This window comes from Hoplias malabaricus, unplaced genomic scaffold (assembly GCF_029633855.1).
Source record: "Hoplias malabaricus isolate fHopMal1 unplaced genomic scaffold, fHopMal1.hap1 scaffold_508, whole genome shotgun sequence".
In the NCBI taxonomy this organism is placed as follows: Eukaryota; Metazoa; Chordata; class Actinopteri; order Characiformes; family Erythrinidae; genus Hoplias; species Hoplias malabaricus.
Window position 1 is genome coordinate 155 of NW_027101007.1, and position 17,411 is coordinate 17,565.

Genomic DNA, 17,411 nt, shown 5'->3' on the forward strand with positions numbered 1-17,411 from the left:
TAATTATTATTAAAATCAATGTTTTGAAAGGTGTTTTCCAGCCTTCTTTGCTCCTTAAATTGATTAAAAACAAATGTTTTTTTTCACAAGCTTGTATCGCAGCAGGAGCTCTTTTTTCTTTGACGGTCAAAGGGCTCCAGAACGAGATGAGGAGACAGCTAATGGAGTCTTAGCTCAATTGTGGAGCTCCGAGCAGCCAGCAAATCTCAAACGCTGATTTGGAAAGGAGCGGCCGAAGCAGTGTTGAAGTAATTTGGAGGCCTCTTTTCAATTCCCTTTAATTTAAACTTCCATTTGTGTGAGAAACCTCACGGAGACCAAAGCCTCATTTGCAGTCATCCCTTGTGGCCCATCTTACTAAGACTCAATAGGAAAAGTGTGTGTGTGTGTGTGTGTGTCACACATTAGCTGAGGGACTTGTGGGAATCTCTTGTTGCTCCGAATCCCTGTGATATTTACAGTCATTAAAGCCTCTGTCAGGAGCTGCACTGTTTTGACGGCTCCAGTAGTTCAGTTTACCAACAGTGAGTGGAAAGTCATAAATATTAAATAATATTCAATTAAAGCAGTAGTAAATATCATGTTGTGTTATAGGGCAAATATGCCTCTAAAAATAATGTGGGAATTGCCTGAGCTCTGTGTAAGAAAATATCACTTGTTCAATAAATAAGTACATTAAAGCAACACTAAGTAAGATTTGGTATTTTTGCTCCTGGCCTTTTGGGAATGGGAGGGAAGTGGGCTGGTTTCTTACCCTCCTCCAAGAGTTACATAGTGCAGTTTCTGCAGGGCTGAGCCTGGAGTAGCAATGATAGAGACTCTGTTCTCCCTGTTATAGCCTAGTGGGTCATCACAATGATTCTGAAGCTGTAATTTTGCAGTGAACATACTACATACTGTTTCATTAATGTGGGGGGATGCTAAAAGTGATCTTGAGTTATTCAGTCATGGAGAGTGATGACCCCTGAGGTGGTCTCTCTCTCTCTCTCTGGAGATGGAGAGGGTGGAACTTGATTAGGGAAAAGGCAGTGGTGTTCTGTACAATGTGGTCCATAAATACACCACCACAGCTACGTGGCTTACACATCTTTAGTAAATATGTTAACACAAAGCTTGTGGTGATGGGTTTGAAGCTAATTTGCATGTGGCACACTTCTGTAATGTCAGTGGTGTTCTGTAATCTGCTCACAGCATGGCTCTCTGAAAACAGCTCGAGATTGTGGCTGGTTTTGTGGCAGGATGTGTGTGTGTGAAGACCAAACATGCGTAACGGATTAAAGTTTCTGTATGAGATCTAGAGTGAGTCTGACAAGTGTGAGTGAGTGGATGCATGTTGTAATGATATGTATTGAATCTTAATGGTTGCGTTTTGTGTAGAAGTGTGTGTGTGTGTGTTCAGAAGCTCATTCGGTGGCAGTTAGATTTTCTTTTCTGGGAGGGCTTTACCTCCATTTTGCTGCGAAAATGTGGTTGCATTTAGTCAGGAGCATCAGTGAGGTCGGGTGCTCATGTTGAAGAAATAAGGCACACTGCTTTGGCTCATCCTATGCTTTTCTGTCTAGATTCTGGAAGCTAAGCTGTGTGCATGCGCAGCAATGATTAGTGTAAATATACATAATTTTTTAAAGTGTGTGTGTGTGTGTAAGGCCACTTAGTTTTAACCTTGAGGTGAATCTGTTTGTTCAGCTAATAATCTATTCATACTTGTCTCTACAAGTCAGGTACAACAACATGTGTGAGGGAGAGAGAGAAAGAGGTTGCATATAAGGGTTGGTGGCTGAGGGCAGAGTTCTGGCTGCAGTTCCTGGGTCATGTAACACACACACACACACACAAAGGCCCAGCGGCGTGAGGACGTGACAGACTGCATCCACGTCCAGATCAACACACAGCATGATGACAGATATTAAACAGAGCGTGTGTGTGAGAGTTAGGACAGCTGTGTGTGTCTGTGTGTTTGACCGTAATAGCAGATGAGTTTGTGAGAGTTTATGTTGTGTGTATGACTATGGGAGTGTGTGGGTGGTGCTGTGTTTTTATACATTTTATAGGACCAGATGTCCTCTCAGTGATAGGGGTATCTCACATTCTGTGGTCCTGTAGGACACTTTGGTGGTCCTCACAGCTTCCGATGTTTTTATTTACTAAAGTAAAAATGTGTAATGATTTACTTTTGGTCAGAGAGGTTAAGGCTAGTGTTAATTAGCTACAGTAATCATTATTTCAGTCCTCACAAGTATAGCAGACCCAGAGTGTGTGTGTGTGTGTGTGTGTGTGTGTGTGATGCACAAGTATCATGTCAGTGTGTGCTTGTGGAAATAAACATTGTGAGGTTGAGGCCTGTTGGAGAGCAGTGTTTATAGAGATTAAGGGTTTTCTTCTTTTTATTGTTATATTTTATTATTATTATTATTATTATTATTAATATTAAAAGCCATCCGTTTTGATGTGTTAGAGATTAAGTGAAGCACTGATTAGTTTCTAAGCTTGAGGGATCATGTACATTTTTCACAAATTAGTCACTCAGTACTACTTCCTAACTGGCTATATTTGCATATTCATGTAGTGAATATTGCTCTTTTTCAAAAGAAAAGCCCCTATTTCCGAGCTGTTGTGGAAGTGTAGAATTAATGGTAAATGAGGAGAAGAATGAACCCATAATTTATAATAAATGAACCCAACCTTATTGATGCTGGGAGGGAAGGTTATAGCCAGCATCATACATTCCTCCCAAACAAGTCAGAGCTGAACCCTTTATCAAACCATCCATCCATCCATTCATTCCTTCAGTATCTGTAGAAGCGTTTCATCCTGTTAAGATAGCCGTGGTTTCTGGGCCTATGCAGAATCACAGGGCACAAGGCAGGAACATGCACTGCACAGAGCTGCAGTCAATCACAGGGCATCACACACTCACCCAGTCATCCCCACACACACACACACACACACACACACACACCAACTCACACCCACTCCTCTCTGGAACAAGGTTGAGCACACAACAGAAGTAGCAGTTTGTGTTCTCCTCCAAGAGTCTTGAGCTGTAAAGATGCAGTGATCCAGAGCACGCACTGGCCTTCTCTCTTCATTTACGTTTTCATCCAGTATTTCAGGTTATGGGAAATAAAGTTATTTTGTCAAAACGCTTTGTTTAAAACCAGTAAACTGACCAGAGAAGGCAGCGGCGCCTGATTCTACATTTTTGTGATGCTGATTAGTGGCTGTTTGCTTTCACTTGTTTTTTTTAAATTCACGATTGAAGATGTTCAGTTCATGGCCTGGATACTTTACTGTTACTGTATTTTAAGTTGCTTATTTGTGTTTAATATTTGGCTCTTATCTGTGTTGCAGGTGCTGGAGAGTCAGGGAAGAGCACCATTGTGAAGCAGATGAAGTGAGTGACACACACACATGCATGCCTTGATTTTAAATTGCATCTCTTTCTTGAACTGTTTATGCACCCTTTTCATTCCTCATGATGTTTCATAGCAAATAGTCCCAGTCCTGTATGGTGGTCTTTATGGGCAAGCCATAATCTGCGGAACCTTGTGTACATCTCTTTCTTCCTTGAGTTGTCTTTTCTGTGTCCTTCATTTCTTAACGTCTTTCTTTTCTCCTTCTCCAGATTTGTTCTGCACAGTCCCTCTCTCCCTCTCCTTTTCCTCCATCCAACAGAGCCCCCCCCCCCCCCCCCCCCCCCCACACACACACACACACACACACACACACACACACACACACACACACATACACATACCACATACCACACACACTCTCTTGTTCTGGAGCTTGTCCAAAACAAAGGCGTGTTGCATAACCCTCACATCCCTGTGGAGTTACAGAGACACAAGACACACAGTGGAGAAAAGATTAAAGCTACTTTGTTTAAATCTCTCTCTCTCTCTCTCTCTCAGGATCATTCATGAAGATGGTTACTCAGAAGATGAGTGTAAGCAGTACAGAGCTGTGGTCTTCAGCAACACCATCCAGTCCATCATGGCCATCATCAAAGCCATGAGTAACCTCAAGATTGACTATGAGGACACTTCAAGAGCTGTATGTATAAATATGAAATAAAAATGTGTATATGAAATAAAAAAGAAAACTGTTGTATTGTATAAACATTGTTAAAGTTTTAGAAACCCCTCTTCACTCCCCTGGCCTTGAATGGAATCTAAGCTGCAAAAACAGGCTGTTTACAGTTAGTTGGTATTGTGATGTCATTTACGATCCTTTGCCTTTTTATCCAGTTGCAATTTGGTTACAAAGAACGTTTCCACATGGAATGAAACAGAATGCAGTCAGCCAATCAGAACTGAGGTCATTTGTATTGATACACATATATATTGATATTAATATTGATATGCAGGTCCGGTGCTGCATAGAGAGATTATATTCCATGTCCCCTGCTTTTAGACAGATCTCTAGAGGAACACACACACACTCGGTCCCTTTAAAGCACTACTTCTGTTAGTGATTAAGTTTGTGAGCTGAAGACATGAAAGCCCTGTATTGTTCCTATGTTAATGCTGTGTTTTACAAATCGAATCAGAAAATGAAAATAACCTCAGGCCAAAATTGACCACATGCTTCTGACTGACAGAGAAACAGAGCAAAGACACCGAGTGTTTTTGCAGATATGTTTCCATTCATGAACTGCACAGTCTTCCTGCTTCAAAACCTTGCTTTAAAATTCAATGGAGTTAAGTTTTTGAGCTAAGGGCCGGTTAATGCTTCGCCAGCAAACAGCATGCTCCCTGTAATGAGTTTGTGTGTGTGGTGGATTGTGTCATCTCTCTTCGATATGAGACACAGACCAATGGTTGGACGTCTGAATGTGGCATGGTCCATGTAATAGACCTGTAAATGTCCAATTAACCAGCAGATTTCCCTCGTTAACCGTGTAATTACTGAGCGCTAATGGATCTCAAAACCCACAGTCAATCTGTCTCACTCTTACCTCTCTCTCTCTGTCTGTCTATAATTCTTTAATGAACCTTGGTGACTCGGTTTGTATTTTGTCTGCCTTCTGATTTAATGCTACGGGAATCTGTCATTACTTTCCTGTTTTCCCCTTTTCACATTTATTCTCTCTCTCTCATCATTTGTCCCCTAAGGGAGGTACATTTACAGCCTGAATGAATGAATTGATCCTGGATAATGGTGTAACTGTTTGTTGTGCTTTTCCAAAGGCCTCAGTGTAAGAAAACTGCACTATACACTATAGTCAAATCTGTTTTAGTCTAACACACATACACACACACACACACTTGCTATGGCTAGTGTGGATGTTAAAGGGCTAATACTGTTATGATTTTTGAGTAGTATGTAAATATCTGCCCTATGATGGACTGGCGTCCTGTCCTGGGTGTGTTCCTGCCTTGCGCCCACTGATTCTGCGTGGGCCTCACCAGGGTGAAGTGGTTACAGAATATGAAAACTGCTAAGATGTCATTGTACTTTAACAACCACAGCCAAACCTTTGCTGTGTGTGTGTGTCATGCAGGACGATGCAAGGCAGCTCTTTGCACTGGCTGCTGCAGCAGAGGAGCAGGGACTTCTTCCCGAGGAGCTGTCTAACGCCATCGCCCGACTGTGGGCAGACGGAGGGGTCCAGAGTTGCTTTGCCCGCTCCAGAGAGTATCAGCTCAACGACTCTGCTGCATAGTGAGTATGCACACACGCATGCGCACACACACATGCGCAACACTTAATGAAGTGCAACGTCCAGTGGCCCATTGGCCCATCATTCAGTGGTGTTGGCAGCCAACACAGGTGTCTGTTAGATCAGCGGTCCCCAACCTTTTTTGCACCACGGACCGGTTTCATCTAAGACAATATTTTCACAGACCAGCCTTCATATGCTCAGGCCTACATTTGCTCGATAATCGTTAATGACGTAATCTAATAATAAATCATCCGCAGTGGTCTTATGTCAAATGCAAACATCAACACACAATAAACAACCTTTTGTTCATACATTAATAATCAACAACATCTCTGTAAACAAAAAATATTTATTTTTGAACAAAAATCCTTTCTAATAAGAAATAATTATAATAAAAACCTAAACTCGATTCAAGTGACAATACTGGTCATTTCTCTATAAAAGGGTGAACACGTCAATCAAATAAAAATAATGTCAATTAGAGAGAGCCCTGAGCTTGTTTCTCTGCAACGAGCCGGTCCCATCTCGGGATAATGGGAGACAGTGACACCCGAAGTGTGTTCCGTACGTTCAGTCTGTTCCGTAGTTTCGTTTTGGTTGCGGTCACTGCAGAAAATCCTGCTTCACAAAGATAGGTGGTTGGAAATGGAAGCAGGGCTTTCAATGCTTTTTGGGTGATCTCAGGATGCTCTGCCTTGATTTTAACCCAGAACACTGCAACGTCCGTGGGTTACGCATGTATGCGTCTGTGCGTCATTCTGCACAGAAGTCACTTTTCAAAATAAAACATCAACATTTAGACTGATAATCAATTAAAAAAAGAGAAAAAATCACTCGTTCTGTGTGGCCCGGTACCTAATGGCCCACGGCCCGGTACGACCCGGTGGTTGGGGACCGCTGTGTTAGATGACATGACAGATCTGGGCAGTTCAGAAAGAAGCATTCAAGCTTTGTCTGCATTTATCCACTATGTGATTTGGGGAAGTTTAACATGGATATCTCTTTAACCCTCAGTTTCCTAAAGGTTCCTACAGCTGTTAGTCTGAAAGAGTGTGAAAAACTGGGCATGTAGATTTGAAGGTACATGTGTATATAACAGAAGGCCAGTAGATTGGTTGTGTGTGTGTGTGTGTGTGTGTGTGTTTTTATGGCTGCAGTGTCTGGATGTGTCTGGTTGAGTGAAGTAATATTAGGTGTAACCTGCAGCACTTTCCCTCTGCCTGTTTCTCCCACATCCAGCCTACAGCTTTGCTTGAGCTTCCCAGAACTCTCCTGTGGCCTAATTTAGCTCCAGAGCAGATTTTCATATTCTCTCTCTCTCTCTTTCTCATTAGCCTTTATCTGAAAAATAAAGCTGGTGTTGGAACAGTTTATTTGACCGAGTGTGTGTGAGAGAGGGAGTGTTTACACTTCACAGCTTCTCCTCTGTAAACTGTAACATGCAGCATATGCAAATGAATTCATTAGTTTATTTAGATGGACTGCTGCGCTACGAGTTACAGCTTCATTTTTCGTTTGCGTATAGGCGGTGGAAGTAGAGAGGATGACGAAATGAAAGAAGGTTGGAGGGAGTGGGAGAAACACATGGAGATATGAGTGTGTTCTGTGCCGATGGCAAGACTGTAGTTCAGTTGGTCTGTTTTGATTAGTATTTTTTTTGTCTGCAGGGTATTTTCCAGGGAGGAGGTGTGTGCGGTTTCATGGTGTTTGCAGCTATACACTGTACCTCCCTCCACACCCTTACCTCTTCCTGTGTGTGTGTTTGAGTGCTCAGATTGACCTTGGTGTCAACAGAATAAACCTAATGAAAAATTATATTCACTGCTCATACATTTGAGCCTTTCGTTCTACCACCACCTAAATATTTTTTTTTCATTGTAGTAAGTAAATTGTATTTGTTTAGCACATTTAAAACAACACTATGTAATGTTTTTTACATTATAATTACAGCTTCAATATAGTGTTGATGCTTTACTCCCCTGTAATAGTGAGAATAGAGCCTCTGTCATTGCTCCTCCAGGTCTGAAACTGCACTGTGCAACATTTGAAGGAGGCTAAGGAACCACCCTTACCCCACTGATTTTAATACAGTATTGTAAGAGTGAATTACACTAGGGGGAGCCCCAGGAGCAAAAAAAAAACAGATCTTACCTAGTGTTTCTTTAAAATCGAAGTGCTTTAAGTGAAGACAAAGGGGGGGCCAACCCCGATTCTCAGCAGGATGAAGCACTTACAGGTGATGATGATGATGATGATGATGGCAGTGACGATGTTGTTGTGATATAATTGACTCCCCAGTTTTCAACAGGCTGCAGAAGCAGGGAGTAGCGAGTCAAATTCATGCTTTCGTAAAGCAGGGGAAAAAAATCACCACACAAAAATATGTTGGTTTGGGCCCGGGCCATGCTGTCTGTAACCATGGCAACAGTGACTTGGTGTCCGCAACAGTTATCAGGGAGGAGTGTGTGTGTGTGTGTGTGTGTGTGTGAGTGAGAGAGAGAGCTTAAAAATCCTTATATTTAATATGTTTAAAAGGTTTCTCTTGGCATTTGAGTGACGCTGCGTGCGGTGGAGGAGGTTGGTGTGGTTGATGTATTCACTTCTTTAAATGAATCCCTTCACGTTTAGGGTATTACATTACATTACATAAAGCATTAGCATCATAACAAACTCCTACTGGATTTATCTACGTGCTGGAAAAGAGAAATTGTATGTAGAACAAGTGTTACTGGTAGGATCTCTCTCTCCCTCTCACCCACTCCATCTTTCCCTGCTCCCTGCTTTCTTGCCTTTATTGATCTCCTGTGTTTTTATTGTATCAAGAATTAGATGAATTCACTACTTACAAAGGATGTCTACAAACCTTTGGACATGTATATCTCAGTAGAGAAGGAAAGTGATTTCCACTTTATTTTGGCTTGAATAGAGCAACAATGGGTTGTCAGTGAGAATGAGCTTCTGAACACTGCAACTGCTGTCTTCACACATTCACAATCCTGTGAGCATCCGTATTCCAGAAATCAAGAACCATTTAATCACTCTGTGTGTGTGTGTGTGTGTGTCTCTGAGAGAGAGAGAGAGAGCGCAGCTTGGCATTAGAGCTATTGTTCAGCACTGATTTGCAGTTCAATCAAAGCTCCTTCCAGTTTTTGTCCAGCCGTGTGTGTCCGTGTGTGTGTCCGTGTGTGTGTCCGTGTCCAGTGTTTTACACTGAGTTAATGCCAAAGAGAGAGAAAGATATGTAGAAGTGCAGGCGTCTCCAGACATCATCTGGATTACCAGTGACGCATGATCTCTATTGTTCTTGATTCTGCACAAATAAAGGATAAGCAGAGGAAGTGTGTGTTTGTGTCTGTCAGATTTTTGATTTGCAAAGAAAAGTTCTCCCATAGCAGTGAAATTATGAATTATTTACAATTGTGCAGTATACCTTTTCTCATAAAGTGAGAGAGATAATCAGAAATGTTGCGTCTGCATGGCTGCACGTGACTGCATGCTTTTTCAGTCCTCAGTACTTCATCAGTTCTCAGATTTTCTTTAATTTCCCCATAAGAATTTTAGTTGCGTTAGAATGTGCACTTATTTGTAATAATTCTAATCTTGTGTTTCTCTCTCTGTGTCTGTGTGTGTGGATTCTCAGCTATCTGAACGACCTGGAAAGGATAGCCAAGTCTGAATACATCCCGACACAGCACGATGTGTTGAGAACCCGTGTGAAGACCACCGGCATCGTGGAGACACACTTCACCTTCAAAGACCTCCACTTCAAGTGAGTGGGAGCATATGCTACTACTACTACTGCTACTATTAAAACTACACACAAGGGTTCTACAGGGTTTTTTTTATTAATGGAAATTGTTCTTTACTGAACCTTGAGCACCTAAAGAACTTATTGCATGATTAAAGGGTTCTTTGCATCGTAAAGTGGCCTTCAGAAAGGCACCAAATTGTTCTTTTATTGTTAAGATGTCAAGCTTGTTACAATAAAAGGAATAAAGATTTTTGGTGCCAAATAGACACCTTTTTAATTAAGATGCTATATAGAACCATCTATAACACTGATGAACCCCTTCATGTTGCAAAGACCCTTTTAATCACACAAAAGTTTCTAATTTTTTGTGTACTACTAATTTTAAAACTGCTAGTGCTATTACAACTACTACTAACTATAATAATACATTTTATTTAAAGCACATTTTCAGGACGAATGCTAATTTATAGAATTTGAATCACTTTATTGGCCACTGTGCTTACACACAGAAGAATTTGTTCGCCGCATTTTAACCCAATCCATGCAGTGAAACACACATTTACAAACACTGGTGAACACACGTGCCTAGTGTGCGGACGGTGGACAGCCCTAGCCATGGCGCCCAGGGAGTAGTTCGAGGTTAGGTGCCTTACTCGAGGGCATTTCAGTCATGACCTGCCAGCTCTGGGGATCGAACCCGCCACCTTCCGGTTACAAGCCCACTTCCCTAACCACCAGGGTATAATATTTCTGTTTTATAACTCCTAGAGTTTCATTTATATTGTAGAAATATACTAATTGTAAAATGATAAGTGACACATTTGATTTGTCTTAAGGACAAGAATTTATCATTAGCCCCAGGTGTGTGTGAGAGTGAGTTAGAACAAAGACTTGCAGGTGCCCTGTGGTCTAAGATGGACAGATTAAGTGACCACAGATAGATACGTTCCTCTGCGTTCATCAAAATAAGTTGTACCAACAAAGTGAGTCAACGAAGTGCCTCCAGGTCAAATACAGTTTCCTCATTTACTTACAGTTGTTACTGTCTCTGCTTCCAGTAGTTACTTTGAAACCTTATGACACATGGCGGCAACGGCGTTGTTCGGTGGTATGCCAAATTTGGACCACATCTGGTCACATCACATTATTCTGTTGATTCCCTGAGTGAGAATAAGTGAAGATGCCCTCTACGGAGAACACACCCCTGCACGTTTTAATCACAAACACTGGTTACTGTGAGAGAATAACACCCGGTGTGTTCATCACATTTAAGTTGGTGCAGGGTTTCTATTTATTCTCCAAATGATAGACTTAGGACATACACTTTGTTCCTGGTGAAGTTTGTGTTAAAAAGTATTTCCACTGAGAAAATCAACATAACGTGGAATTTAACCACAGGAGTCCAAACGTTTGCATACGACTGGAATCAAGATTCCGATGAAGACTCTTTGGGTGTGTCTCTGTGTCTGTGTGGTGTTAGTCACAGCTGATCTGAACAAGCCTATAGTTGTAGTGTCCAGAACAGGGCAGTGACTCATTGTTAGAAGTGTTGGTTCTGAGAGTTTGGCTGCTGGAATGGTGTCTGAATGACTCAGGTGATGTGTGTGTGTGTGGCTGATAGTAAAACAGCTGAACTGTTTGAAGGCCTCAGTGTTTGATGAAGTACAGAGAAGACGTTAGAACCAGAATCAATCAAAAAAAAAAAACAGACGAGTGTTCATCACAAAACTAAAGGATATCTGTCTCCTTCTAAAAGCCAGGAAAATTTAATATCTGCGTCTGGGTTTGTGTGTGGGGGCTTCATACGGCAAGTATGTGTGTGTGTGTGTGTTTGAGCAAGAGAGTGGATAGTCCAGGGGAAAAACATTTCTCAGGAATGGCATGCAGCTTCCTCAGAAATGCTGATGTGATAGCTTTTTCTGGCCTCTTTAACTCCTTAAATTGAGTTTTTCTGAGAGAGTGAGAGTGCTAGAAAGATCGGAAAGTGGTATCGATACAGGGGTAAGAAAACAAAGAGGAAGAAAAATGTAGAAAGAGTTGGAGGGAACAGTTGGAGAAATAGAGATCAGGCAAATAAAGATGGAAAGATTTTGTATTCACACAGAGAGAGAGAGAAACAGGACAGTGAATGAAAGATGAGAGACGGAACAGGAAAGAGGGAAGGAGGTAGTTGGTTCATCACTCCGTCCTGTTGTTTATGAGAAAAGGGTCCTGTAAGCCTATGAAAACAGCAGATGGATGGGATTCTGTAAAAACACAGCCTTTTCCAAAACACAGAAAGAGCAAACAAAAGCAGACGTTAGTTAATCTCTCTACCGCCCGCTTTCTCTTTTTTTTTTTTTTTTTTTTTTTTTTTTTTTTTTTTTTTTTTTTTTTTAATCATCTACCATTTCGCCAAACATGTGCCTACTGGATAAAACACAACAGAAAAGAATTTAAATGCTGATTCAGTGGCATTCACAACATTTGTGTATGTGGTCACAGCACTAGGACAAGGGCAAGTTTAAAGTCCTCATCTATTAAACCCCTAAAAACTCATCTCTCTTCATCAAAATGAGAGGTTTACAAGTTATTTTCAAAATACGTCTTCCCTATACCTTAATGTGTGTTAACTGTAACTCAGCACTTTCATCTTCCTTCTTTGCAGATCTCTGAATATTCAATAAGCCCCCACCTCTATTTATCGAGTGTGTGAGATATGAAACCATGTCATTCTCAATCTTTGTTTTTGAGACACTGTGGTTTCAAATTAGAGATGTTCATACAGAAGGCAGTACTGCTCTTGAATTCAGGATGTCTTCTAGTATAAACGTTACGCATTGTTTATTCATCGTGTTGTTGATGATGACTCATTGATGATGTTTGGGACTGAGCCCAGCTCTGTCATCAGTTCAGACAGATCAGTAGCGTTCGTTCCTTCCTTGTTGCAGCATCCAGCTCTCGCAGGATTTTTTTAGTCGGCCACCAATCCAAGGCCCATTTTAAACCTCTTCAAACGACCACGCCGTAATTTTACGAGCTGCCATTGTGATATCTGCTGTAGCTGGAGATTTTACAGATGGAGAGTTAGTGCTGGATGTCTGCATTGCGTGGTGTAGAGTGACGACTCTCTCTGGACAATCGGCGCTCTGCATGGTTTAGTCCCTACTTGGCTGAACCACGAGGGAACAGGGGCTAAAACACCAAACCTGTTACAGGACCAAATTAACCTGATGGAGAAGCCGAAAAGACGAGTAGAGTCGTGCTGAGCAGGGACAGTGCAGCAGAAAAGTGCCCTATGTGTGTACTTTGTGAGTGTATGTAAATGAGAATGATAGAGTGATAGTCAGGGTACCAGGGACTCCAGATTGAATAGGAGTCTCTCTCAGTTCTTGTTGTATCTTTCTCCCTGCCCCTGTCTATCTTTCTTTCCTTCTCTCTGTTCTTTCTCTCTCTCTCTCTCTCTCTCCCTGCGCTGAGTGTATCCAGGCAACAGCACCCACACCGAAATGCCAACAAATGCCACTAAAAATGTAACAGGCAGAGGGCTGATCTTACACACAGCCCAAAGGAAGAGGAAAAGGAGCGGCGAGGGAAAGGAAATCCCTCCTCTCTTAGGTGCAGGGCAGGCCAGGCCCGTGAGCACTTAGAGACATACCAGCACTTTGCAGTCTGCTCTCTTTCTTGGATGATTGGTTCTGAATCAGGAAAACACTCAGACTCATCCCAGGGGTATAAGATGGAGGTGTTTCCCTCCAGAAAAAAAGATTAGCTGTGGTGTTGTTCCACTGCTCCACAGGCCAGTTTCATGCTCTTCTAAGGAATGTTAACAAGCAGGACCTGTGTCCACAATGGGTCACTCTAGTGGAAGAGCCTGAATCCACTCACGGTAAGGGGTGTCTACAAAATTTTGGATTATTAATTAAGTCTAAAAATACCTCTCTGTCTCTCTCTCTCTCTCTCTCTTTCTGCAGGATGTTTGATGTGGGGGGTCAGCGTTCCGAGAGAAAGAAATGGATCCACTGTTTTGAGGGGGTCACTGCCATCATCTTCTGTGTTGCCATGAGTGCCTATGACCTGGTGTTAGCTGAGGATGAGGAGATGGTGAGTCTCGCTTTGAAATCTTCAGAGGAATGTCAGCCTTCACTGGACATGCATCAAAAGCCGAACACAGTATTTAGCCGACACGTTTCTGAGAACTCGCACCAGACACGACACATCAGTGTCACGTAAAAGGCAGCGTGAAGTAAAGCACGAGTGACTGTGCGCCCACTCCACACTGATATCTCTCTCTCTCACATGCTCTCGCCCTCTCTGTCTCTCTCTCTCTGTCACACTCTCACAGAACCGGATGCATGAGAGCATGAAGCTGTTCGACAGCATCTGTAACAATAAGTGGTTCACCGAGACATCCATCATCCTCTTCCTCAACAAGAAGGATCTGTTCGAGGAGAAGATTGCACAAAGCCCACTGTCCATCTGCTTCCCCGAGTACACAGGTACTACGAAAATCCTGCTCCAAATACTCAGTGACAAGAGTTCCCAGGTCCAACAAATGGCTGACTCTTAAAGAGCAAAAATAGTTTTACTATAACTATTTTACTGGTGAAATGTTTATCAATTCTTAACACCTTTCAGTGATCCATGGTGTAGACCAATGCCCATTGTTCTGTTTCTTTTTCCTTCTTTCTTTCCTCTGTCTCATCATCTCCTGTCCTGCCGTCTCCCCCGTTCTGCCCCTGGTCTGAGTTCAGGCGCCAATAAATACGACGAGGCCTCCGAATACATCCGCACCAAGTTTGAGGATCTGAACAAGAAGAAGGACACCAAGGAGATTTACTCTCACTTCACCTGCGCCACCGACACCAAGAACATCCAGTTCGTCTTCGACGCCGTCACCGACGTCATCATCAAGAACAACCTGAGGGACTGCGGACTCTTCTAGAGCAAAAGACTCCCGAAGGGCCGAGGTGAGGCTCTCACTCGCATACGTAATGAGCCACTTAGTCAGAGCCACTGTGAACTGCCACTTTACAGTTCCACACACTGCACACTTACTACTACATACACAGCACTGACACGTTCCGTCCACTCTTCCTCGGTTTATATCCACTACAGACACTCTGTGGATGATTAAGTCATTCACAGGCTTCTCTTTTATTTGTATAATTATTGTTCTTTTCATTTATTTGGTGTAATTTGTTGACATGTAAATATCCTTCACGGATAAATAGTTATCTGTCTCTCTGTCTCTGTGTGTCTCTGTCTGTCTCTCTCTCTGTCTTTGTCCCTGTCTGTCTGTTTGTTTGCCTTTGTCTGTCTTTCCATCTCTTACTCTGTCTGTTTGTCCACGTCTCTGTGTCTGTCTGTCTCACTCTCTCTCTGTTTGTCCCCATCTGTCTCTCTGTGTGTCTCTGTCTGTCTCTCTCACTGTTTGTCTCTCTGTATGTCTGTTTGTTCCTGTCTGTCTGTGTCTCTGTCTGTTTGTCCCCGTCTGTCTGTGTGTGTCTCTGTCTCCCTCTCTGTCTGTCTATTTGTCCCCGTCTGTCTCTCTCTCTGTGTCTCTCTGTCTGTTTGTCGACTGTCTGTCTCTTGTCTGTCAAATCATCTAGGCCTTAAATTAAGTTTTATCTATAATTTATTAATCAAATTTTGTCTAGAATTTATTAAGTCAGCAAATCTGTTTACTTTTGGTTTCTCTTTAAAATAAATAATAGTTCTCTCTTTTATTGTGCAAAGAAAAAATACTGTATCACCCCCTGTTCTTTCTTTAGTTTATTACACATCTGTCAGAATCACTACACAAACCTACTGTGAAACCTCCACATGCACAGTCTAGAGATCAACTAATAAACACCACTTACCATAATCAGTCTCTCTCTCTCTCTCTCTCTCTCTCTCTCAGATTACTTGAACTGTAATGATGATGATGAGGTGAAGGTGAGAGAGTGTTGTGACTGACTGCTGCACTGGTGATTAAAACTGATTTCAGCTTCAGTCTGGAGAACGACGGAGAGCTGTGAGGATCTAAACACACATTTTCAGCCAACTCTCCCTCGGGCCACCAGCGATTCCTCTCTGTCTCTCTCTCCACCTCTCCTTCTCTCCCTCTTTTAGTCCCAGCAGCTCTTTTCATGTTTGATTTTAGGCAGCAGCTCCATCCATCTTGTATTATTAACCTCTTTGGGCTTTGACCACAAATCAACGGTTGTTGTATTATTGTTATTATTGTTGTTATTATTATTATTGTTGTTTTTTCATTGAGGTTTTTCACTGTTTATTTTACTTTTATTTTTGGAAAAATAGCAAAGGCAATGACAAGACACTTTTTATATGAATACTTTCATTTTACTCTAGAGAATCAGACACGCAAATTTTATTCAGATATTAATTGTGTAAAGCGTGGTTTTATAAACGCAGCAGAGCAGAGAGAAAGGAGCTTCAAAAGGAAAGTTGTTTTGTTTTAATAATGTTTACATGTCATCATTTTTAGCCAAACAAACATCACACGTCGCCCCGCATGGTGGGAGACAGCAGATTATATTAGAGTAGTAAATAACCTCCACACAGTCTCATGACATTCCTTTTTTAAATGAAATGAAAATCATTTAAAAAAATAGAAAATCTAGAAAAAGAAAAAAAAAAAGAGGAGAACGTTCTGAATTTGAACTGATATTTAATGTCTGTGTAAAAGTAGATCCCCCTCCCCCTGTCCCTCACGGATATTTTTTGCGTTGTTTGTGCCTTTATTTCCATTTTGTTGTCTTTCTTCACCTCCTCTACTGTACACATTGTCACCATGTAAGGAGATATAGTTATTAACTAATGAGTTGAAAATCTAATTCATTAAAATAAAAAAGGTAGGTTTTTTGGTAAAGATTAAAATGCTTTGAAAAGTCCTATATAATGATTTAATTTAAATAAAAGTTAAGTCACTCAACTTCATTTTGTCTTTATTTTGTTTTTATAATGTGTTCCAATGTTTCCTTCATGAACACTTGAAATTTGGACATGCTCACACTGCCATCTAGGGAAAACTTCTGGGAATAGCAGAGGTGGTTTATTTATTAGAGGTGGGTCTCTGAGTAAAGCCACTGATATAAAGTCCAGTCAGAAATGCCTGCTATAATATGTTGTATTATGAAAAGAATTGCTTGTTCAGTACATGTGCAAGTTAATGTGAAGATCTGGAGCCCACCAACCCACACACTGTGAAACAAGCCCCAGTCAGTTTTCTGTGTGCTGCCCAAGTCAGAAAACATGGGATAAAACAAGCTGTTCTGATTCTGCTCTGCTTCTGACGTCAAATGTAGAGATTTTAGAAGTGCTCCGCCCCTTCGTCTGAGTCTGTCCAATCACAGCGCTGGACCCAAATGTGGAGAATTAAGAGTACTGAGTAAAAAAGGAGAAAACATGAACGGAGAAGAAAGAGGGCTGAGTGAAAACAGCTAAATCCGGAGCTTCTGCTCCCACTCCTCACTGCTGTGAGCTCGGGGTTGGGGTGAACAGCGAGTGGCTCATTATCATTTAAAGGAACAGGTGCTGAAAGCGGGGGTTCTGAACAGGGCTGTTTACACGGGGAGAACGCTGCTGTGGGGCTTCAACCAAAGGAGAACGTCCACTGTGGAGAAGAGATTACGTTCAAAGGGTTTTGTAATAATGGTAATTATAAAATAATGACTATATTTATTTTTCTGTTTGACATATCGAGATCACAGCTTTACTGTCCACACAGGAAGACTGATACAAGTGTGTGTCCAATGTAGAGGTGGGGGTCTGACATCTTTTCAGTGATTTCTGACACAGGCTTTAGGCTTTATCTGGATTATATTTGTATTGAAACCTTCAGTGTGGGCTCTGGTTACCTCCCGTCCACTCTGCGGTCATCTGAGCGCTGATGGGATTACACACAAAGCAAATGATGGGATCTAGATATAACTGAAGATGAAAGATTGATGATGTGACGAGTGTTGTGTAATCTGCCTGGGAGGATTCACCTGTCCCTCAGCCCAA

General features: G+C 41.8%; 1 protein-coding gene across 1 annotated transcript; it reads left to right on the forward strand.

The window, feature by feature from the left end:
• Nucleotides 1-3,344: 3,344 nt before the first annotated feature.
• LOC136683903 (guanine nucleotide-binding protein G(i) subunit alpha-2-like) lies at nt 3,345-16,325 on the forward strand. The gene is made up of 8 exons (XM_066659077.1): nt 3,345-3,394; nt 3,915-4,056; nt 5,507-5,667; nt 9,309-9,437; nt 13,373-13,502; nt 13,744-13,897; nt 14,153-14,368; nt 15,304-16,325. Exons 1-7 carry the CDS (start codon nt 3,390-3,392, stop codon nt 14,341-14,343), a joined length of 912 nt encoding a protein of 303 aa, XP_066515174.1. The 5' UTR covers nt 3,345-3,389; the 3' UTR covers nt 14,344-14,368; nt 15,304-16,325.
• Nucleotides 16,326-17,411: the final 1,086 nt, after the last annotated feature.

Excerpts from the sequence above, each read along its gene's own strand:
- LOC136683903 (XM_066659077.1), top strand. Across the intron at positions 5,668-9,308 it reads CTCAACGACTCTGCTGCATA|CTATCTGAACGACCTGGAAA; the intron begins GTGAGTATGCAC and ends GTGGATTCTCAG. Across the intron at positions 13,503-13,743 it reads TAGCTGAGGATGAGGAGATG|AACCGGATGCATGAGAGCAT; the intron begins GTGAGTCTCGCT and ends ACACTCTCACAG.